The 25,338-nt window shown below is 37.9% G+C and overlaps 1 protein-coding gene across 1 annotated transcript in view; it reads right to left on the reverse strand.

The window, feature by feature from the left end:
* Positions 1-17,577: 17,577 nt before the first annotated feature.
* The window catches only part of tns3.2 (tensin 3, tandem duplicate 2), a 47,984-nt gene continuing 40,223 nt past the window's right edge, over positions 17,578-25,338 (reverse strand). Inside the window, exons 19-27 of the mRNA XM_081378693.1 lie at positions 25,198-25,284; positions 23,912-24,043; positions 22,694-22,789; positions 21,930-22,007; positions 21,754-21,831; positions 21,500-21,668; positions 19,387-19,455; positions 19,139-19,168; positions 17,578-19,038 (exon numbers count right to left, since the gene is read on the reverse strand). Of these exons, the coding sequence (XP_081234819.1) occupies positions 18,894-19,038; positions 19,139-19,168; positions 19,387-19,455; positions 21,500-21,668; positions 21,754-21,831; positions 21,930-22,007; positions 22,694-22,789; positions 23,912-24,043; positions 25,198-25,284 (884 nt within the window). The 3' untranslated portion in view covers positions 17,578-18,893. The remainder of the gene's footprint in view (positions 19,039-19,138; positions 19,169-19,386; positions 19,456-21,499; positions 21,669-21,753; positions 21,832-21,929; positions 22,008-22,693; positions 22,790-23,911; positions 24,044-25,197; positions 25,285-25,338) is intronic.

Here is a 25,338-nt window from a genome sequence, read left to right on the forward strand (position 1 = left end):
CTCCCCCATAGTCGTGATGCAACAGAGTTAAATAAATGTGTGTGTGTGTGTGTGTGTGTGTGTGTGTGTGTGTGTGTGTGTGTGTGTGTGTGTGTGTGTGTGTGTGTGTGTGTGTGTGTGTGTGTGTGTGTGTGTGTGAGCACACACAATTATTTAACTCTGTAGCATCACACACACACACACACACACACACACACACACACACACACACACACACACACACACACACACACACACACACACACACACACACACACACACACACATACACACACTGGTTTTGATGTTTTATGGGGACTTTCCATAGATATAAGGATTTTTATACTGTACAAACTGTATATTCTATCCTCTACACTAACCCTACCCCTAAACCTGCCCATCACAGAAAACTTTCTGCATTTTTACACTTTAAAGACACTTTATTTAGTGTGATTTATAAGCTGATTTTCTCATGGGGACTGAAAAAATGTCCGCGTAAGGTCAAAATTTACTGCTATTACTTATTATTTATTGGTCCTAATAATGTATGGAACACCAGGTACACACACACACACAGTTTACTCTGTTATATACAGTTGCTCTCTCCTTTAACAGAATGACATATTCAACAAGCATTTGCTGCAACAATACACCTATTGTAACTTGCATAGTTTTTTTTTTCATTCCAAAATAAAATATTTTTTTTTGCAATTCGAGTCTCATTGTCTGAGCTGATCTTAAAACAAATATACAGTAAATAAAGTAATTTGTAGATATCCTGATTACAACAGAAAACTTATTATTAAAATAGCCTACTTTTCTGTCTCAAAAAATACTATTTTCGTCCTTGATGACACTGATGTTTACAAAAATTCTGTCCAATCAAATTCTCCGTACAGTGAGACTGTCCACTTTCAGGGCTCTTTCCATCGAAGTGAGTAGTGAAGCTAACTAGGAATATGCCTAAATAGTTTATGCTAGTGAACTACTTGTGCACACTAACATATTTTTAGCACTATTTTTTAATGTGTCATACCTTGTGCCCTATATTCTGATGCAATTTCCCTCCGCTGGTTGCAAACCCGCATTGCTGTTCATTGAGAACTAATGAAGAACATGTCTAATGCACACCGAACAAGAATACATATTTGTTTTCACAAGCCATTTGTGAAAGGAATTTGTTCAGTTAATATTCAAAGCTACTGTTGAAGTCACGTAATTGGATGACCAAATGAAACGCTTAGACGTCAGACCAGAGATTAAACGCTTAAATGAGGATTTCTATCACCAACTTTATAAGAGGATTTGCTTACGTACAAACACACACATCTATAGCACCGGAGGAAATGTCATGTGAGAGTTCTCTCTGTTTGTGCGAGGTCATGAAAGCTTGTGTTTGTACATAATTTCCTAAACTGGGCAATGAAAGCTTTACTACTGACCCTTGACCTTTGAACTCTGGGCACATTCTCCCTCTGACCTCGCCTCTCTGTCGCACACGCGCAAGCCTAACCTTGACTTTTTGCAAATGCTGACTCCAATGAAGTGTGGATATCTGGCTGCCAGCAGAGCTGCCACATACTGCAGATGGCAGTTTAAAACAGTGAAATGTCACGCAGACCGACTGAGTGTCATGGGACAAACCTTTATAGCATCTCACTTTACCGTCTATATCCAGACCATCATCGCTGTGATTTATAATATTATGATTCATGAGGTGTCAGTATATGAAATGATTTTTAAATTGGGCTCAATTAAATAATGCTGACTTTTTTTTTTAACCTCATTCAACTTTCAGAAACACAAGTAATGCTTCTCATTGCAACTATTACCCTAATAATGTAATCAGTATGACCACAAACTGTAATCATACCTTACATTTTCATTACGTCTGCTGAACTGAAAAGCCTATGATGTTTACTTACATACCACTTAACCTGTATTATCGTATGGCTGTATATTACCACTGCCATACGGACATACTGACACACTCATCTCTGACCGATAACAGAACACTTCTTCTTTGTAACATTAAAACAATTTCTGTAATACGTATTTTTTGTGAAGCTGCTTTGAAACGTAATGTATTGTGAAAAGTGCTACAATTAAACTTAAACTGAATTGAACTGAAAACTGAACTGAAAATATAGAGAAAATAAAGTGTACAATTTTAACATTTTGAACACTATTTTTTACTGATTTCCCCCACCTTTTTGTTAAATCAATTAATTCATTTTACTTCATTGTTGTCACAATTATGTCGTGTTCGTTTCATTTTCATGGACTTTTAGTTTGTATTTCCTCAGTTAGCTGCTTCCTGTGTTTCCTTTGTTCTAGATTCCCGCCATTATCTGTTGTCATGGTGATTCATTTAATGAGCACAGCTGTCTTCATTTAGGTCATTTTCTCTTTGTCTTTAAGTCCCTCAGTTTGCTTCAGTCGTTGTCCAGTATTGTTCATGCTAAGTTTAATGCACGCTGTCTCATTCTATTTGTAAGCTATCTGAGTTTTGTTTAATAGATATCTACTTTTTCATGTGAATCCAGCCTTTATTGGACAAAACCATGACAATTGTATTTTATCATTTATTTCATTCAATAATACTCCATTTGCACTACTGTTATTTTTGACTTTATTTTACTTAGTGTGTGCAGTTTCACATTGCTTGCCGCTATGCTGCAAATGTTTTGCAATACAAATATGTCGTTTTAAGTGTATAAATGTTTATTTCTTAATTTTTTTTTTTTGTGGTATAGCAATACCATAACTTGATTTGGACAGTATTAATGAATGAATGTGATACCGTATAATTTAACAAATAACAATGCAAATTTGATTTTGAAGTGTTTTGTTCAACAAACATTACATTTTCTTTTCTATAGAAAAAAGTACAGATATAAGTAAATGGGAGAAATGATTTCTTGTAGCTGTTTCCTATCAGTCTCTTAGGTTGCACACTGTATGATTTATAATAGTCCTTTACAACTGTTGCTTGTCACACTGTGCGAACATGATCCCTAAGCCATGTTCCACTGTGGGATCTCAGTCATTCATGTCAGACTGTACAGCAGTAAACGGACGCATACATGAAGACAGGAGTTTTAACCTAACCTAAACCCAAACCTAAACTTAACAACTTACTAACTAGTAATAAGCAGTAATAAGGAGTTTATTGAGGCAAAAGTCAGAGTTTGAGTTAGTGAATAGTGAGAATTGGATCCTAATCTATCCAAAGCAACAATGTATAATGTGTAAACATAGTATACAGTGTATACTGTGCAATATTCAGTAAGTAGTAATTTGGTTTTTCATTCCAAACATAGCCAACATGTTTGTGGTGGTTTAATTCATTTGTTTCTGCCTGTGTGTAGTTTTTGAAATGCAAAGAGGCTTGCTTTTTGACACTTTTATCATAACATACACACCATCAGAATCAGTCAGGAGGAAGTGAGGCGACGAGAATTTAGAACATTTCAGGAATCTAAATGCTGTGGCAGGCAGTTATACACACAGAGGAGCTCTTACACACACACACACACACACACACACACACACACACACACACACACACACACACACACACACACACACACACACACAAAGTGTTCTGAGAAATGCTGCTTCAGCTTCAGGGCCTGCTTCCCTCATAAACACATGAATTCTAGGAAACTGTGGCACAGAATTTGGATAATAAATTATTAGGGAAAAGGTCAGTTACACTTTATTTTAAGGTGTCATTTAAGCACTTAGTAATATGAAGTCTGTAAAACAATGCATTGCTATCATATCCTTACTATAAGGTTAGAAAGGATTAAGGTTTGGTTTAGGGTTGGTTGCATGTCATTATGCATAATTTAGTGTTAGTAACTACATGTAACATAAGTAACAACAACACTGTAAAATAAAGTGTAACTGAAAGATCACTTAAGTGTACTTAAAGAGAGTACATTTTCATGACTGTTTCTTAACACACTTTAGTAATAATTTAGAGTGTACTTTAAAGTAAAACTGTTGACATTATGTTTTAATAATCTTTTGTCATGCTTTAAAGAAGTGCACTTATTTTAATGTGTTGATATGCCTAACATAAGGCAAAGTACTTGATTTTACACTTACAGTTATATTTTAAATGTATTAAATTGCAATTTTATCATTACAAATTTAAATAAATGACATCCAAATTTCAATATAAATTACATTGAAGTATATTTTTGTTTATGATCAATGTAAATTGTACACTTTAGCCATATTTCAAAAACTATAGAACTAATAAAAATAAAAATTACATATAGAGATGTATTAAAGTCCTCAATAAGTGGGTCAATACAAATTATTTGGTTCAACTAATTGAATTTAATATAAATGTTAACTATAATACATTTTCATACTCTTTTCAGTCTCTTTTAAAAAAGTATGCTAAAGTGTACTTCTTTTTCACAAGGGTTGTCTCGGTGTGCTCACACTCACTTCCTGCTCAGTGATTAGAGCTGGACATGCAACACTTTCCATCCGCAAATCACAATAGGAAAATCCCTTTCTGTCTTTGTGTTTGTGCATGACTAAAATTTTTACATTTGTATTGCAAAACATTTGCAGCATAACCGCAAGCAATGAGAATTGCACAAAGTGAAATATAGTAAAATAACGGTAAGTCAATAGTGATTGTTACTAAAATGTAGAAGATCACTCTCTTTCTCTTACATGGCGAATGTGTGAAGCTTCTGATCTGTCAATGATGCTCATCTTTCGCCTCCACCCCTGTCCCCCTCATGCCCACTTATGTCTTTTCCTCGCCCCCTTGGCAAATGATGAGGCATCAGCTAATTTGGTAGAAGGGATTTGGTGTTCCATGAAGTCTATTTAAAAGTGCCAATGCATTGCTATCTCTCTTTCTCCCCTACTTTCTGTCTTTGCCTTTTTAACTTCTGCTATCTCTCTTTTCTCAGTTATATTTATAATATACAATGTTTTTTTGTTGTTGACTAGCAAACTAGGACCCGTGTTTTTATCCGTCTTCATCTCTCTACCCTGCTTCATATGGGAAAAACCTCACAAAGTCCAACTCACCAGGTATTTAAGTCTCAATCTGAGCTATCAAAAGAGAACAAGTAAGTACCCTGGAGTGTATTCATAGACCAAATCTCTGTATAGCAGATTTTAGCAGCCCCCGCTCATGCACATACTTTTAATATATCCAAATTCACAAACACACAGACTCACAAACCATACAGACCATATAATGTTGTCTATATTATTCTTCACCTGATGTCTTCCCTTACCATGTATCCCAGCAATGCCAAGTCTAAAGTTATGATCTGGAAGAACTGCAAGACATAACCGTGACTGTGGATGTTGTACAGCTTTGCAAACACTGATGCATTAAACAAGACTGATTATCTGTGATGTAATTTCTTAAATGCAAACTTTAAATTTGATATCGCTATTTTGGCCTCCTTTTAACCTTTTTCTGGGTGTCTTGGAATGTCTGTCTGGATTTCTAAACATTAGAAAGCATACTTTTACACTGTGTTTCAATATGGCTTTTATTTTGACAAACCATGTGTGACTGATGATTACAAAACAGTCCAAATACCAGAGAGTGTTCCCTCTCCTCATTCCTGTAGCTTCTGATGCTAAAAAGTATGTGCATTTGTGTGTGTGAATATCTGATACATGAACCTTTGTACAGATTCGAAAACCATTGATGCCACCAGCACAATTCCTCACATTTTCTTTTTCATAAAAGCCCCTCAAGAGAAATCACTTGTTGGCCTGGAACCACTTCCTCTTTCAGCGCCAACCCCATCCATAGGAGAGCACCTCGCCATGAGATAGAAAAGTAGGCCAGTGTAAAAGAGGATATCTGGCATGGCCATAAAAAGATGCGACAGGAAGAGAGAGAGAGTGTGCCAGGAACATCTAATTAGAGGAAGACATAGAAAAAGCCAGAGGAAGAGAGGGAATAAATCATATAAGGCTGATTTAAATTAATTTGTTTGTTTACTTAAGAATATTGAATCAATTATTGACTAATGAATTGTAAAACTTATTGTTTTGATTATGGATATATTATGGTGTTGATTTTGAATTTATGACAATATGGATGACTTATTTTGGCATTGTCTGGCCATATCATGCGTCTACAAAGTGTGGAAAGGAAGTCCAGGTGTGAATATATAACTTTTCTGGCACTGACACTGTGTTTTGGCATTTTAGTTGTTCTGTGCTGCTTTTTGTGGATTATTGGATTTTGTACTGTATACATGTTGGAAATCCTTCATTGTTCCAATAGAGTATTTATACACTATTGATATCGGTGTGAGTGCCCGGCGTCTCTAGCCCGGCAGTCCCAGCGCTCTCTAGCCGGGTGGTTCCAGCGCTCTCTAGCCGGGCGGTTCCAGCGCTCTCTAGCTGGGAAGTCCCAGCGCTCTCTAGCCGGGCGGTCCCAGCGCTCTCTTGCCAGGCGGTCCCAGCGCTCTCTAGCCGGACGGTCCCAGTGCTCTCTAGCTTGGCAGTCCCAGTACTCTCAAACCAGGCGGTCCCAGCGCTCTCTAGCTTGACAGTCCCAGCGCTCTCTAGCTTGGCAGTCCCAGTGCTCTCAAACCAGGCGGTCCCAGCACTCTCTAGCCAGGTGGTCCCAGTGCTCTCTAGCCAGGCGGTCCCAGCGCTCTATAGCCGGGCAGTTCCAGCACTCTCTAGCTTGGCGGTCCCAGCGCTCTCTAGCCAGGCGGTCCCAGCGCTCTATAGCCGGGCAGTTCCAGCACTCTCTAGCTTGGCGGTCCCAGCGCTCTCTACCCAGGCGGTCCCAGCGCTCTATAGCCGGGCAGTTCCAGCACTCTCTAGCTTGGCGGTCCCAGCGCTCTCTACCCAGGCGGTCCCAGCGCTCTATAGCCGGGCAGTTCCAGCACTCTCTAGCTTGGCGGTCCCATCGCTTTCTAGCCTGGCGGTCCCAGCGCTCTCTAGCCAGGCGGTCCCAGCACTCTCTAGCTTGGCAGTCCCATCGTTCTCTAGCTTGGCGGTCCCATCGCTCTCTAGCCAGGCTGTCCCAGCGCTCTCTACATTGGCGGTCCCGGCGTTCTCTAGCTTGGCGGTCCCATCGCTCTCTAGCTTGGCGGTCCCATCGCTCTCTAGCCAGGCGGTCCCAGCACTCTCTATCTTGGCAGTCCCATCGTTCTCTAGCTTGGCGGTCCCATCGCTCTCTAGCCTGGCGGTCCCAGCGCTCTCTACCTTGGCGGTCCCGGCGCTCTCTAGCTTGGCGGTCCCATCGCTCTCTAGCCAGGCTGTCCCAGCGCTCTCTACCTTGGCGGTCCCGGCGCTCTCTAGCTTGGCGGTCCCGGGCGCTCTAGCCGGGCGGTCCCAGCGCTCTCTAACCTGGCGGTCCCAGTGCTCTCTGGTCCCATATAGCCATCTAGGAAATTATGGAGCTCTCTGTCACGGCCAAGGAGGCTGCTCCCGAACTTTGTGCACTTCCTGTCTCTGTGCCCAGAGGTGGTCCACCATGGTGGTTCCTAGCCCCATCTACTCCACCATGGTCAACTGCTCCACCCTGGTCAACTGCTCCACCCTGGTGCTCTCTTGCTCTGCTGGCTCCACTTAGGCCCCGTAAACTACTGACACCACCTTGGTTCCCTGCTCTGTCAGCTCCGTCATGGGGTCTTGGGGAATTGGTGGTCTTCAGCCCCACCTGCTCTGCCCTGGCTCCCCGCTCTGCTTGCCCCACCCTGGCTCCCTGAACTGCCGGCGCCACCATGGTTTCCAGGCTCACCTCCACCTCATGGGCCTGGCCGTCCATCATCCCTCCCCCTGGTGCGCCTCCACTCCACCACCCACCTGGACTTTTTTTTTAGGGTTTTGTTGGCCAGGAAGCATCTGGAAGCCATCTTTTTGTTGAATTTCCTGCTTCTTGTGTCATGTTTGTAGTTTGTTGTAGTTTTCCAAGTTGATTAGTCTGATTGTTTCCAAGTGTGTCTTGTTAGCTTGTTACCCCTTGTGTATATATAGCCCTTGTGTTTCCCTTGTTCCGTTATCAGTCGATGTTTGCTGTGGATGTCTTAAAATAGTGCATGTTTCAGTTCCCTGTGTTTCCTGGTCCCCAGTTCTTGTGTTTATTGTACGTTTTAATAAAACCCCTGCACTTGGATCTACATCTTTACTTTCTATTTCCTTTTCTACATTTTCCCTTATATCTGTGTGGGATTTTCCCTCCCTTGTGTGTGTGTGTGTGTGTATGTGTGGTTCAGATATACCCTACATTATGGGGGACAAAACCGCCACAAAGAAGCCAATATCTAAAATACTTGTCCTTCAGGGGACATTTTTGGTCCCCATGAGGAAAACAGCCTATAAAATCAAACTAAATTATGTTTTTTTTGAAAATGAGTAATGAGTAGGTTTGGGGATATGCAGTTTATACAGTATAAAAATTATTGTGTCTATGGAAAGTGCCCATAAAACAGAGAGAGAGCGAGAGAGAGAGAGAGAGAGAGAGAGAGAGAGAGAGACAGAGAGAGAGAGAGAGAGATGAGGTAATGGCTAGTGAGAGCTCTTATCAGCTGGAGAGGGGGGACCAGGTGCATTTCCTGAACTCTGGGCCCGGGTGCCACAAAAGCTTCTTTGTCCAAGCCTGTTCCCTGACTCTGCACTAAAGCAATGATTTAGCCCGGCTCCTTCCCCTCTCCAACCTGGTCCTTCTCTTTCTCTCTTCCTGCTCCAGAGAGACCAATTAGAGACAATGCAAGTAGGTTAGACTGCCCATTAACTGAGGGCATTGTTAAGCACAATGCCAAGAGGATTGTACGCTAACAATAAAACCCATAAGCCGGTACTAGAGTGTCACTGACATTGTTGGGCTAAACCAAGAGTGCCATTTTGTTCCTATGGAGCGTGTGAGTGTGTGTGTGTGTATTGGGGAGAGAGAGTGTGCGCTGGGTCACAGACTGCACAGACCAGTTTCTCGTCACTTAAATAGAATCTCTGTGTTCCACTTTTCTATCCTATCTCTTTATCCCTTTCTGTTCTTGGACATCTCCATCTCTCACCCACTGACCCCCGTGCACACAAAGACAGAGAGTCAGTCTCTTTACCCTGATAATGATGGGAAAAGGATGATGTAATGCCCCCAGCCAAGGGGTTTCGAGTGAGATGAGATTGCTTTTGAAAGGCAAACTCTCGTGGGCCTGTCTGGGGGTCTTGACCTCTGACCACGGGGGTCACGGATTCTCCCACTATTAAGGGAAATCAGTTTTGCTTGTGCATTTACAGCACAATCATCACAATCAGAACACTCCTCCAATCATCTGTGCATAAAGAATGCTGTGTCATCATTTTTTAAATGTCCTTATTGTTTTGCCCCTACATACCTTAGCAATATCATAACTAAATATATTCCAGATCGCTCTATCATCCTACTGCAGCACCTAAACCACTTATTCTGTAGATACCCATCTGTTAGAAATCTTTTATAACATTATAATTATAATATAATTATATAATAAATAAATTTGTTATATTTATATAGTGCTTTTCTGGGTACTCAAAGCGCTTTACATATGGGAGGGGGAAATCTCCTCAACCACCACCAATGTGCAGCATCCACCTGTTAAATAAATGTATTTACATATTTGATTATGGGAACAGCCGGATACTACTCGAAATCCCTGTTATGGGACATCTTGGTTAACAGAATAAATTAATCATATCTGACTGCATATAAAGCATTTCTACAATGGCACTTATAACCGACAACCTTTGCATGATATTAAAATCACACCACTAGGTGTCAGTATGTAAAAGACATCTGCCATATATAGCGCAACAAACTAAAATTACCAAGTACACTTGTAATCCAAAATTATGGTTTCTCTGCTCTAGATATCCCAGTGGACAGTTTTCGAGACCTGGAGGATTTTTCTGAAGAACATTGGAGAATTTAACTGCTCAGGACAAACAAGGGACTCAAAAAACAACCATCACAAAAAAAAAAAAAACAGTCGTGGATCATAACGACACACATTATTAAGAATCAAGGGTATGTAAACTCTGGAACTTAATTTTTATAAATTCAGCTATTTTTTTTTTGTCTTGTGGACTATATGTAAACATCTTTTTATGTAAAAACTTATTCAGGACAGTACTAAATAAAAATAACATGCATTTTGTTTGATCCATCTTATTTTGTTAAAATTATTCCCATTTTCATACACTGAACAAAATGATAAACGCAACACTTTTGTTTTTGCCCCCATTTTTCATGAGCTGAACTCAAAAATCTAAAACTTTTTCTATGTACACAAAAGGCCTATTTTAGAGTGGCCTTTTATTGTGGCCAGCCTAAGGCACACCTGTGCAATAATCATGCTGTCTAATCAGCATCTTGATAAGCCACACCTGTGAGGTGGATGGATTATCCCGGCAAAGGAGAAGTGCTTACTAACACAGATTTAGACAGATTTGTGAAAAATATTTAAGAGAAATAGGCCTTTTGTGTATACGTGTATATATATAACTTATATGTATGTATATATTTCTTTCTTAGCGTTATTCCCGCTCATAAGCGGTTCACACACCAATGATTTGGCACAGGTTTTACGTTGAATGCCCTTCCTGTCACAACCCAGCACTAAGAGTGCTGAGACACATTCACATTCACATTCACAATCACACTCACATTATGACAATTTGGCATATCCATTCAACCTTACCTGCATGTCTTTAGACTGTGGGGGACACCGGAGCACCCAGAGAAAACCCACGCTGACATGGGGAGAACATGCAAACTTCGCACAGAAAGGCCTCCTGGCTCAGCCGGGGTTCCTGCTGTTTTAGAAACTAAACTATAGGATGATTTATGTTATGTCACATTTTGGTCTGTCTATAATGGTAATTGCATTACTGGATTACCTTGGCAATAGAGTTAGAGCTAAATGGCTCTATAATCATTGTTTTGTCACTACTGATTTATAGTTGATGAAAATCTAATATCAACCTCAGCGCTGGTCCTACACTAGCCCTTGATCCAGAGCAGCTGTGAGTTCTGACCCAGATTCCAATGGCTTGGAAGGAGCATAGAATCCAGATAATCAGGCAGTGAAAGAAAGGATAGAGGGAGACTGAGCGAAAGAGAGAGAGAGGAAAATGAAGATATCAGGAAGGAAGCCACGAGAGAGAGAGGAGGTGCATGAGAGACAGATGAGGTGCGTTTATTAATACCCTTAAGGTCGTTTGGGATTGCATTGTCACAGTTCAAAAGTACTGTTGCCAAGGGCAACCACTCATTCCCACACACTTAAGTGGGGTCAAAAGCATCTTTTCCAGCATCTTTTGCATATTTGAACCCTTCCCAGCAGTGACAGTGTGAAAAGATGGATGTCAAAATCAATCACAGTTGAGGGACTCAAACACAACTATTAAAAAAGGTTCAAACATTCATCGATGCTCCAGAAGCAAAGACAATGCATTAAACAATGGGTGAAAACTTTTTGAATTTTAAGATCAAGGTAAATTGTATTTAATTTGTCTTCTGGGAAACATGTAAGTATCTTCTGTTGCTTCCGAAGGGCAGTACTAAAAAAAAAAAAAAAAAAAAAAAAAAAAAAATGTAAACATTATTAAATAACTATTATTTTTAACTATTATTAAAAAAATTTGACATCTTTATCTTGTTCAAAAGTTTTCAAGGGGTTCACAAACTTTCAAGCAGCACTGTAACAAACAGTTAAATGAGTTAATCCAATTGTGTGTGCTATGTGTTTATGCTTAGTATCTTGTCATTAGCTTAGCAATATCTGCTAACGGCAAACTCAATTATAGTCAATTGTGTCGAGTCTCTTGTGCTTCCCTTGAGGAGCACTAACTGTTTATATTGCAGGCAAGGAAACTTCCTACATAAAGCATTTCAAACATGTCAGTTATGAATAATATTCTATTTAAAGTACGATGTTGCCTTAGAAGGCAGCCTATGTAGGCAGCAGAAAGCAAGCAAACTCAGTTTTGAAACAGAGCAAATTATTCCAACCAACACTGACATCATGACTAAATCACATACTGTGCCTTGACACACTATCAGAATTCTTCCTCACAGATCCAAACATACCAGAATTATATTCCCCATATGAGATGAACTACATCCAATAATGCCAAAACTAAATGTTACAAAAGTGTAAAAACAGAAACAGACAGTAATTCACTCTCTCTTCCAAAACACACACACACACACACACACACACACACACACACACACACACACACGCACGCACAGGGACTCCCTCATTAAGTGCATTGCATAAATGCTGATGTCATGAAAATTAATCTGTTGACCTGAGAAGTGAGTGTGATCACCCACATACAGGTTCATTAAATCTCTGTGTGAATGTGTATTTCAATTCACTGTCAATACACTGAGGGATCAGATCACAAAAGTGTACCGAGCATGTGCTTTACAGCACGTAGGCTACAGCTGAAAGGGAACGTGAGAGCGAGCGAGTGGCACTCCTGTTTCTGAGCAAGGAAAGGAGAAATTGCTGAGCTCATTGTCTCAAGAGAGACAGGGCGCTGCGAAGGGAATGATCTGAAAATTGGGCATGGGCATGTGTGGACTGTTCACTTCAAAGCAGAAGCCCCGGGGTATCTTGACACCCAAAGGCCCAGGTCAACATTACATGCACTCATCTTAAGCACACATATTTGACTTCCTGAAGAGTTTGTAATAGCAGAGAGATATTAAAGGTATTAAAATGAGAAAATATTTAGTTAATATTACACCATTCACAGTATTGACAGCCATTACAAATTGACCATTTATCCTAACATTTTTTTGTAAGCAACATATGAATCAAAAATTACATTTAAAATCAACATTTATGAATTTGTTCAACGCTTTTATCCAAATGCATTCAAGGTGTTATCAGTTCATGTTTCTTTATCAGTTCCCTCTCAGTTGAAGCCACGATCTTACCAGCGCTAGTGCTTTATGCTCTACTAAGAAGGCAATACATTTGAATTCATTTCAGTCTAAATTTACCAACATTTCATATTAGCAAATTTATATGAAATGGAAAAAATATAAAAACCAATCAGCACTTTGATTCTATAAGAGATTCTTACGGTGCAACCAAAAACTCTCATAAATGTTTATGTAAATTATTATTCCTTTACTTTTGCTTGTTTTTTACTTTTTGTAGAAAAGTTTAGGTGTATATATGCAAGTATGAATGTATGCAATGTATGTAATTAATTAATTAATTATCGCAACTGTGAACATAATTGCCATTTTTGCCTTGATAACATCTAAAAAAGGAAAGCTGACAAATGTTTTTTGCTTTTTAGCATAGTCTCCTCCACGGACCAGTTCGAAAAAAATAAACATAAGAATGTAAACATTTATTTTTTGAATCTGACGGAGAAGATAAACAGTTACAGTAAATTTTTTCCCCTACAAATCAGATTATTTCAGGTCTACTCCAGCCTTTTCAATCTGATCAAAAATGCAGTTGGATGGAGCTTTATAGGATCAATTGAGGTGTTTACATGAATCCAATTAAGCCATCAATCCGATTACTAAAAGATTATTTGGGTGCATGTAAACATAACTCGTGTAAACCAGCCCAGACTAGCAAGAAAATTCATTAAGGAAGACAGATGTTTCAAACTAAATTAAAAACTTCCATTCCGAAATACTGCGGAAGCCACTGGAAATTACAGTATTCTCTTCAGATGTCCTCACCATTGTACCAGTGCCACTGAATTTGATCCAGAATCCAGCATGTCATCGAGCAATTTTCATATTTCATATGGTAACATTCACACACTTTTATGGTTTTTCTGCAGTCTGTGGCTCATCTGAGAGGAGGTCCAAGAATGTGGCTCTGTCATATTGCAAGAGGGAGTTATATAGTGCAAAAAGCATAAAACACCATTTCCAGGAAAGACGCTCATTTGGTTCATTTAGAAACCGCTGCAATCTACGAGCCAGACAAAAACACTTGGCAGTTTAATAGCAAAACATCATCAGTCCAGTGCTCTGTCGCAGAGGCATAACTCGTGCGCTTGGCCACCATCTGTAATTATCACCCGCGGATGTAGGCTATATATCACATGCCTCATCTAATCGCCACCGCCTACGACTGAAAACGTGTTCCAGCGCCGAATTAAACATGTCAAGAGTGTTTAAGAAAGGCATGTGTCATATATTGTACATTGTCATTAAGAAAATATTTGTTTGCTCGATAAACCGATGATCCCCCCACCCCCACCCCCGCCCCCGCCATGATGGCTGTTAAGAGCTTGGCAATGAGACAAGACAAAATGGCACCTCATCATCGTCTCAAGAATCTTTTCTGGAACAAATCTGACATGAGCGAGAACCACTATTTATTTGCTGCTAAATATTTGAGCCGAGATGTCTTTTATAGAGAGGATGTATATTGAGATTAGGCCTTTTTTCATCCAGTGTGTTAAATTTATTCTCTTTCTCTTTCAGTTCACCTTTTGACAGCAGGCTTTGTGTACAGACTGTGGGAAAGTTTCCTTTCCTGATGAGGTCATCCCTTCAACCCCCCCACACCACCAGATCTGTTTCACTCTCTCTCTCTCTCACACACACACACACACACACACACACACACACACACACACACACACACACACACACACACACACACACACAGGAAGGAGGTATACAACAAGGTCTTGGCTTTTCGGCTGTTTGTGTAGGCGCACATATGATTGCGACGAAGGTCATGTGTGGCTTTTGTGGTAATACTGAAGGACAAAGAGTGTCCACGATAAAGGAAAAATCTAGAAATAAACCTTTTGTGTTCCTGGTGGTTTCATGTGAGATTTAAAAAACTTTATATCATTTTTAAGCAACGATTCAATTTAATGACTCCAAATATGTCATGTGGTGTAACCATAAAGCAAAAAAAAAAAAAAAAAAAAGTAATAGCATTTTCCTTACATCTAGAATATGTGTCTTAATCATTATTTTCAAAAACAGTCTTAATGTTTTTGAAGGTAAAATATATATTTTTTTTTACAAATATAATTAATTACTAAATAATAAATATTACATTTTTTGGGGGGGTTGTACCACATGACATCTTAAAACCTGAACTAACCTAAAAAAGGTAAAATGACCTGATGTTTTAGGAAACTTACTGAACTTGACACACAGCTGGTCTGCAGGAACCTCAATATCAGGGGTCATTTCCTGTTTTATGGTTTTGTTTTGTTGCACGGCCAGACCACATGACTTGATGGGGGGGGGGGGGGATAAAATATTAATAAGCACTTTTGCTGAAAAATGATACACATACATAAATATACAAACAATGGGCCTAATGAGGCTTTTTCTTCATTATGAAATCAAGATTGCATCACCCTGAGATTTTTGACTGCATCCCAAAAAATGTAAAATTAAATTAATTAAATGCTTATGATAAAAAAAAATTCAGTGTATGGATTGCATTTAATGTACTGCACGCACAAATATATATATATATATATATTTTTTTATAAAACATGTTTAAGTAACTTTTTTTATGTTTCTTGTTTTATGGTTCTTGTTTTAGTTTAACTATTATAACCCTGCATCCAACCATGTACTGCACGTACCCGACATACCCCTGTCTATCAAATTTCATTCAAATAGATATTTTCAGTGACCTTTTGCACCCCCATCACACAAATAATTAAGCTCAGGGTCAAAGTCTGCATCCATACAGAAAATACCACCCTAGAGCCACACTTCTGACACAGTCTCCCCTCACAATGTGCCTTTATGGCCAAAGCTCACACTCCCGGTGTAATGTTGGAACTCAACGGCAAGTGAAAACGTGCAAAACTAAACAAAAAACACAGAGCTCACAGTTGTGACCATGAGTCTGATGAAGAGGAATGGCAGACACACACACCTCTCCAGACATACACACACAGGTCTTTGTTTTAGATATGTGTAATACACTCACAGCGCTTAATCAAACTCTCCCGACTGTGACTCTTTTCCAATGTGTGCGTTTACCCAAACATGTGGAGACCTGCGGGGTGTTGAGATTAATTGTGTGTGTGTGTATGTGTGTGTCTGGAGAGTTGCATGACTGGCATTCCTCTCAATCATACTGAAGCCCATAGTGAGAAGGTTAAAGAAACAGAAAAGTAAGAGAACACACTCTCAGAACTTGTTGTGTTTGGGAATGTGTGCCAGAAGGGGGCGCTCAGCTTAGCTGACTCAGAAAACTCGTTTTTCTTTCTCTGTTTCTTTGTCTCATTCTTCGTTTAATTTCCACATCCACCCCCTTGCCCCTTGCCTGTATAAAGGGCAGTTTGTTTAATCAGTAATCACATCTGAACAAGTGAGACACTATCTTTATATTCGACCAAACCTCTGAATAAGCAAACTATTATATACTAACCTCTCTCTCTCTTTCACCAAAGAATATGTGAGCTCATGCCACCTGCAGTCTACCACATTATGCTGAATGAGTTTCTTTGAAAGTTTCGTGTTGTAATATTAAAGCTTTTCTTGTCCTACTACACATACAATGTCCTTGCTACCTGATAGAAATGTCCTGATAAACCAGTTTTCAAACTAATTTCACCCTGTTTATGTGAGTTGTAACATACCTGTAAAAAAAAGCTAGCCGCTAGCATTCCCATTCATCTCAATGGCAGTTGCTAGGCTGGTGCACACAGTCCAGGAAATACATAACATGGATCCTGCCATCAATGCTTCATGAGGATTTTTTTGAGCCAATCACCTCATTTCTAAACGTCATGTGACTGACCATGCTATATAAGAATTATATTATACTTGTTAAATTTTTTTTTATATATAAAATAAAAGAAAAATATCTATCTATCTATCTATCTATCTATCTATCTATCTATCTATCTGTGAATGATAAATGATAAAAAAATGGGCAGCCAATCAGAATACATCTGACTTCAAAGAGCTTAAACATTTAAAGCAGCAGACACCATAAATACAGTGAACGCTTATAATAAACAAAGATATTGTTCATTAGTGTGGATGCTAATATCGTTATGGTTTTCATTCTGGGTGTGGAGCATTACAGTTAAGGCAGAGCAATTGTTTGCAAAAAATGGTTAACCCTTATGTCTGAATGCCTACGTATATACTATATAGTAGGTGAAAAACAGTATGTGAGCTAAGTATTATGTCAGAATTCATAGTATTCATAATCATAACACAGTAGACGAAAAGTACCTGGATGACCAACTACTTCAGGTCCAATTGGCACTTTACTATCCCATGAGGCCACTGGAGCGGTTTTGTGATGGGCAGTGAAGCGACGCAACAAAGCTAGTAGGTCACATGACAAAGACAACATGACACATGTTGTAGATGTCCAAATTACTTTTACACACATTCATACTATATACCGAACTCCTTTTAATAGTCGCAAAGTAATTTCCAAACCACAAGTAGTTCCTATGTAATACATGATTTTGGGGACAGCTAACATGTTTGTAGCTCGATAGATAACTATACAAAGTACCGGTAGTCACAATATAACAATATAAGAAAACTACCAAACTCTTGGTTTGTTACAGCCATAGTAAGGTAAGAAAATAAGTCCCCGTAACTAGCATTAGCATTTTTGTGTATGTTTGTGGCTTTAACCTGCAAGTGAACGAACTAGCATGTCGACAGAACTCATGATATATGTCCTTTCATGATAAAAACTGTCTCAATTTAGTACCATACAATATCTATATTGTATTTTGTGCATGTGTAGAGTCCATAAAACCAAAGAGTTAGACAGAGCAAGAAAAGTACAGAACGTTTTTTGTAATATTTATGTCTGATTCAGATTTATTCCAAGTGAAACTTTTAGCCCAGAATCCTCTTTGATCAAGCATTTACACACTTGTTCAGTATAAAATAATATGTCAAAGTACTGAGTTTACATGAGTAATGTCATGTTGCTTACCTCGAATACGGTGATTTATCAAATAAGACGTTTTAACAATCATGCCGCATAGATGAGTAAGAGATGAATATACACAGAATATGAGTTATATGATAAATATTTCCAAATATATAAACAAAGTTAAGCCAACATGCTTTTTAAGGAAACCACTTATCATTGACTGAAAATGTTAGCTCCGCACTTATAAACAAAAACACTGATAAACAACAATGTACTGGATATTTTGAGCTATAAAAACATTAAAGTGGTATTTGATATACACAAATATATTTATAAAATCGAAAACATTGAAGTTTTGTAAATTGAAATGCAAAATGTTCTTTGGTCTGCATCTTGTGGATGTACGTATGTGCCCAGACACAAATGAATCTAGTTACACCTCCATCATTATTATTTACAAAAGAAACCAGGGACCTCCAAAATACTGCAAAAAAGTCTTCTAGGCAGCTAAAATAATGATAATAATAATAATAATAATAATAATAATAATAAAACAACAAATGTTAAGTCATTTTCCCCCTTAGGCCTTCAACTGCTTAGAGCAGAGACGGTTTATGGCAGTGCGAGAGTGAGCTAAAGAAGTGTGGCGCCCCCTACTGGACGTGTCACGTGATGCAACAGTACTGCATGGATATCAAAGACGTCCTGTGGAAATCATCCTCAGAAAGGTCATCAGGGATGTTGTCCTGGGATTTGTGAAAAGGGTCGGCCATTAAGGTCCACCTATAAATTTGTTCCTGGTCCCCATGAACTTTAGCGATGCCCCATTTTGTCCAAATAACAGGGAGAAGTTTCATCCATTACAATACTGATGTTTCATCTTCTCTCAACACCATCATCAAGCGAAACTGATCACATAACTGTAGCGAAACTGAATATGTTTTGGTCTTCTACATTTGAAGTCGAGGCTGTTCTCAGTGTGGATGTGACTCAGTTCCATCCGCCAGAATCTCTGTGTGTTTTTTTTTATTTGGTCTTCTGAGAGCCTATCATCACCTTGGAGACAAAGTTGACAATGGCGCTGGCGGGCTGCTCGGGGTCGTGTTCGGCGAACAGGTGACACACATTCTCTGTGCTGCTTCCGCTTTTCCTCGCAATAAAGCCAAAGATCCTGTTAAACACACACAAGCACAACAATGAATAAATGTCCAAGGAGCACGCTTACTCAAATACACAACTAGCACTACTTCAAAACTGAGATTGGGACTCACTTTGCAGCTGTGCAGCCGTCTCGTGTCCATCTGTGAACAGATCAGTAGAGATGTCAGAATATCCCACAAAAATCCAATAAACATACTAAACAATTTATAAAACAGCTTATAAATCATACTAAGTGAAGTTTTTTAAAACGTAGAATATGCAGTTTGTACAGTATAAAAAAATCATTATGTCTATGGAAAGTCCCCATAAAACATGGAAGCCCAACGTGTGTGTGTGTGTGTGTGTATGTGTTACATACTTCCTGTCCTGAGGATCCAGGGCACAGAATATCACTGTGTTGACAGCATAGTGTCTCCTGAAGAACAATCTGGAAACACAAAGTAATTTAAAAACTCAATTGTATATATGTATATACATGGATGGTCATTGGTCACTGTGATTTTGCCAAGTAGGATGTTCCAGGATCAACATGTTTTGTTCCGAAAATGTAATCCTAACCATATCCCTACCCATAAATTATCCCTAAAAGGGGATGTGATAGGTAACATGCACCATACCTATACATATATATATATATATATATATATATATATATATATATATATATATATATATATATATATATATATATATATATATATATATATATATATATACAGTGCTATGCATAAGTTTAGACACCCATGCTAAAGTTGACTAAAAAGAGGAATAAAAAATCATTTGAGAGAGATTGGATCATCAGAGATTGGCATGGAGTACTTTCCATAAGATCATCTCTCAATGCAAATCAAACTAGCTATTAGGCTAACTGAAATAAAACCATGCCAGTCTCTAGGTATGGTGAAGGCTATGTGATGATGTGGGGCTATTTTAATTCCAAAGGCCAAGGGAACTTTATCAGGATGCATAGTATCCTGGATCCATGAAGTAACTGGCCTTTAAAAATAAAAATCTGCCTGCCTCTATGGTAATTTAACATAGGGGTGTCCAAACTTATGCACCCTGTATTTTAAGGAAGAACATTTATTTATTTACGATACATTATTCATTCACAAAGAAAATTGGTGTCCTTAAAGGTTGGATTTTTCCTAATTTTTTAAATTAAGGCATTAAGTTCAGTTTCCAAAAGACGATTTTTATTCCTCTTTTTAGTCAACTTTAGTATGGGTGTCTAAACTTATGCATAGCATAATATAGCATAGCATATATATATACATACAGTACCAGTCAAAAGTTTGGAAACATTACTATTTTTAATGTTTTTGAAAGAAGTCTCTCATGCTCATCAAGCCTGCAGTTAAAAAAAAAAACAAAAAAAAACCAAACAAAAAAAAACAGTAATATTATGAAATATTATTACAATTTAAAATAATGGTTCTCTTTTTTAATATACTTTAAAATGTAATTTATTTTTTTGTGATGCAAAGCTGAATTTTCATCAGCAAGTACTCCAGTCTTTGGTGTCTTATGATCCTTCAGAAATCATTCTAATATGCTGATTTATGATCAATGTTGGAAACAGTTGTGCTGCTTAATATTTTTTTTATAACCTGAGATACTTTTTTCAGGATTATTTGATGAATAAAAAGTTAAAAAGAACTGTACTTATTTAGAATAGAAATCTTTTGTAACAATATACACTACCGTTCAAAAGTTAGGGAACAATAACTTTTTTTTTTTGAAAGAAATTAGTACTTCAATTCAACAAGGATGCGTTAAATTGATAAAAGGTGATGGTAACGATTTATATTGTTAAAAATGTTTTTATTTTGAATAAATGCTGTTTTTATGAATAAATGCTGTTAACGTTGTACTCATCAATGAATCCTGAAAAAAGTATTCCAAAAAAATATATTAAACAGCACAACTGTTTCCATCATTGATAATAACTGAGTATCAAATTATCATATTAGAATGATTTCTGAAGGATCATAAGTCACCAAAGACTGGAGTACTTGCTGATGAAAATTCAGCTTTGCATCATAAAAAAAATTCTATTTTAAAATATATTAAAAAAGAGAACCATTATTTTAAATTGTAATAATATTTCATAATATTACTGTTTTTTTTTTTTTTTTTTTTTTTTAACTGCAGGCTTGATGAGCATAAGAGACTTCTTTCAAAAACATTAAAAATAGTAATGTTTCCAAACTTTTGACTGGTACTGTATATATATATAAATAAATATATATATAAATTATGAGATATGGGACAAAACGTTTCACAGAGCATTACCGAGATTCGTTTTCAAAATAGCAATCATCTCTGAATATTGTTGAAGTGGAAATGTCACTAAATGTGCCATTTCATTTTTATCTAAATTATGGCATTACATTATCACTAAAACCCCTCCTGACCATGAAACATGAATTAAGAAACACAAACAGAAACATAAGGAGAGAGAGACTCACTTCCTCTGGTTGTCTGTGAGGGTGATTCCCTGTGCAGACACTTTAAAGTGAACAACAGTGGATGTGGTTGGTGGATCCATACTGAAAATCACAGTGGTGGCCTTCTGAACACCCTGAACTCCTGTCAGAGACTCCAGCTCCACACTGCCCAGGAACCACACGTTACACGCTGAACAACACACATACGCATTAGCACATGAAACACATTTCCTATACAGTGATCAAATGCAACATGCACACAAATATTCAGTTACCTGCTCCCTGTTTAAGTAGCTCTGCAGCAGAGTTTGTAGATGTTTGTGCTGGAGATTCATTTAAGTCTTCTAGAGGGTCTAAAAGAAAGATGTGCCTATCCAGTTAGTACAGAAACACTAGAAAAGAAAAGAAAAGAAAAAAACACATGCAGACACACACTAATAACTTTACTTACCTCTGCCTGGGATGATAAGTCTGCAGGGTAAAGCCAAGGGTGTGATTGAATGTTGACACACCAAAGCTGTGAGACTTCCTGTACATACAGGAAACATTTTTAATTATTTTTCATACAACAACAATGCACGGTTGTTGCAATTTTGCTTATTTAAAAAGATATGTACTACTGTTCATATCTTTGGAGTCAAATGCTTTCAAAATGCTTTTAGAAGTCTGTTATGCTACAGTATATTGTGAAATATTATTACAGTCTAAAACAACTGTTTTCTATTTGAATATATTTTAAAATGCAATTCATTCCTGTGATGCAAAGCTGAATTTTCAGCATCATTACTCCAGTCTTCAGCGTCACATGATCCTTCAGAAATCATTCTAATATGCTGATTTGCTGCTCAAGACACACTTCTTATTATCATAAATGTTGAAATCAGTTGTGCGGTTTAATATTTTTGTGGAAAGTGTGATATATTTTTGGAGAATGTTTTTTAAAGTTCAAAAGAGCAGCATTTATTTGAAACATAGATCTTTTGTAACAATATAGAAGTCTTTAATGTCACTTTTGATCATTCTACTGAACAGAAGTATTAATTTCTTTCAAAATGAAAAACCTACTGACGCCAAATGAGTGGAAAGAAAATGGAAACAAATAGTTGCATGATTACGGCCACTAGAGGGAGATCTTGACCATGCGAATGATAAGGCTTTAAATAGCAGCACTCAAGTCCTCATTAACATTCATGCAGACAATCAACAGATACTTACCAAAATAGGGTTCGTTGGGGCAGCCTTTTAACCGCACTCCTTTCGGTGTGCACTCGATCAGGAAATGCCGCACAAGCTCATTGGATAGATCCCCCACTGTGCAAAGAGACAGGAAATGATGCCATTTTTAAAATGATTTTTAATTATCAAAGCAATTACATGCATGTACTGTAGTAGCAACAGGAAATGCACTGAAATGTGTCGTACAAACTGAGAAATTAGCTCTGAAATGATCAGGGATCTTGTTATAAAGAGTATTTCAGCTGCTTGTTTCTAATTTTGAGATCCTTCAGAAGGATCTACAGGGGAGCAGCAACAGCACAAGGACAGACTTTCCTGCATTTTACTCTAATCAGGAGTTTAGGAACAACAGTACGTATCCTACTTCCTCCTTAATACCTCATTCTGACTGGGCAGGCCAAGTTTCTGAACACTGAACCAGCGCAACTGATGTTGAGGATAGACAGATTCTGAGAAATCAGAGTTTGTTTGTTTGGTACTATAAACTCTTATCTCAAAATGCAATTTCTCATGATACAAAAAACAATAAAAATAAAAATAATACTGTATGAAATCCCCTCTTACAGAGACACCTAGAACTATGATAATCAGATGGAGACGGACAGTGTGTGCGTGTGTGTGTGTGTCTGTCTCCCCCTTCCTTCCTCTGATTGAGAGACACACCGTGTTTACAGAGGCGCTCTGGATATGAACGCTCCAGCTGTGTTCACACTCATTCAGCTGTTCCTCACACAATAGTGTTGGGACGTCCAGCTCTTCAGGGTCTTAAAGTCTATCAAATATTTCACTGCAGTTCATTCAAGGAGTTGCCGTGTACATTCAGGCCGTTTAAACCTGGTATTAAGATGCGTTTTGGTCGATTAGATCACAAGTAGACGAGGGAGACACATTCCTGTTTGCACCTGGTGTTTTAATTTGTCTCTCTTGTCCACTTTCGACCACTTCTGTCCTGATTTCTTCAAAGGGAGGGTCTATGGGTGAGAACATTGTGCTTTATGCGTTTTCGACTAGCTCTGGAAGTGGTCGAAAGTGGACAAGCTCAAAACGCTTTAAACCCCGTTTACACCTGTATTTAGCATCGTCCACTTGTGATCCGATCGACCAAAATGTTCATGGGCAGGTTGTGCGTTTGCCCAGTCAGTTGCGTCATCGTTCAGCTGAAGTCGTCATAAAAAGAAATGTGCAGCATTCTCTTACTTTTCTTGCTTTGCTGTAGAACTGAGGGTGGGGGCGTGGCCACCTTCATGGCCAATCCGTAAGCTCCTCTGAACGAGTGACTGTCTCTGATGATGAAGGAGCCCGGCTCTTTATCCTTGAGAATGCCAATAGCTACAGCAAAAAAACAAAACAAAAAAACACAGATGTATTATTCAGTCATCTTAGAAACAAAGAGGATGTAACGCTTATAAACCAGGGCTCTGCAGTGATGGAAGTTACTTTGAGATCCACTTTAAGAGACTTTGAGAGTAATCAATTGATCGATTTACATATAACTCCAATAAACAGAAAACACCAATTCTTTCACAGAAGGCATTGTGATAAGCAGCATTTGAAAATATTATATATTATAATATTAATTAATATATTAATATTAAATATTATATTGTTATAAAAAAATAGTCAGAAATATTTTTGTCAAAAATCAATATTTATAATGCTGCAAAAAGTAAATGCGGCGTTTACATTGTGCAAGGAGTCGAATGAATCGGTGAGTGTTTTATTATTTTATTTTTTAATAAATTAACCATCTGAACCAATTGATTTACTAGAATGAATTAAAAAGGAATTTCCATTGCTTAATATGATTGAAAACATCTGTCAGACTTTCAGTCTGCTTAAAAAAAGTAGCAAGTAAAAACAAGGCTGTGAGGGACAGAAGTAACTTCAGTGTTCATATCATTCAGCAAACAAACACTGAAAATCATATTTCTACAAATTTTCAGTGGTCAACTCTAGACAACATAAGAAATGATCTACGCCCTTAAGAGTGTATGCAATATTAAACAGACTGTACTTACACCATCGTTCAAAAGCCTGGGGCTGTTTGGTCATTTCTGGTTTATTCAGCAAGGATGCATTAAATTGATCAAAAGTGACAGTAAACATTTCTATTTCAAATAAATGTTGTTCATCTGAACTTTCTATTTATCAAAAAATCCCGGGGAAAAATATTAAGCACAACTGTTTTCAACACTGATAATAGTAATAAATGTTTCTTGAGCAGCAAATCAGCATATTAGATTGATTTTGAAGGATCATGTGACTGGAGACTGGAGTAATGATGCTGAAAATCTTAAAATTGCATATTATAATGTATATTTAAATAGAAAATTTGAACTTAAAAAAAATTAATTTAAACTATAAACTTTAAACTATGCATTTTTGAATGGTAATGCATATGCCTCAGTCTCAATTTTGTTCAACTCATTTTTTACATGACTTCTACCTTCAACTAAGTCCTACTGATGATCTAATAGTGTTACCTTGGTCTCTCGAGATATCCGGCTTGTACCAGAACTTTGATGTATCCTGAACAAACTTCACGTTTTCCGGTTTACTGGCCATGAAATCTGCAAATAAGAATATCACCACATTATATTTTAAAGCTGAATCTGGCTGTGTGT

The sequence above is a fragment of the Scardinius erythrophthalmus genome (genome assembly GCF_964197995.2).
Source record: "Scardinius erythrophthalmus genome assembly, chromosome: 11".
Lineage (NCBI taxonomy): Eukaryota > Metazoa > Chordata > Actinopteri > Cypriniformes > Leuciscidae > Scardinius > Scardinius erythrophthalmus.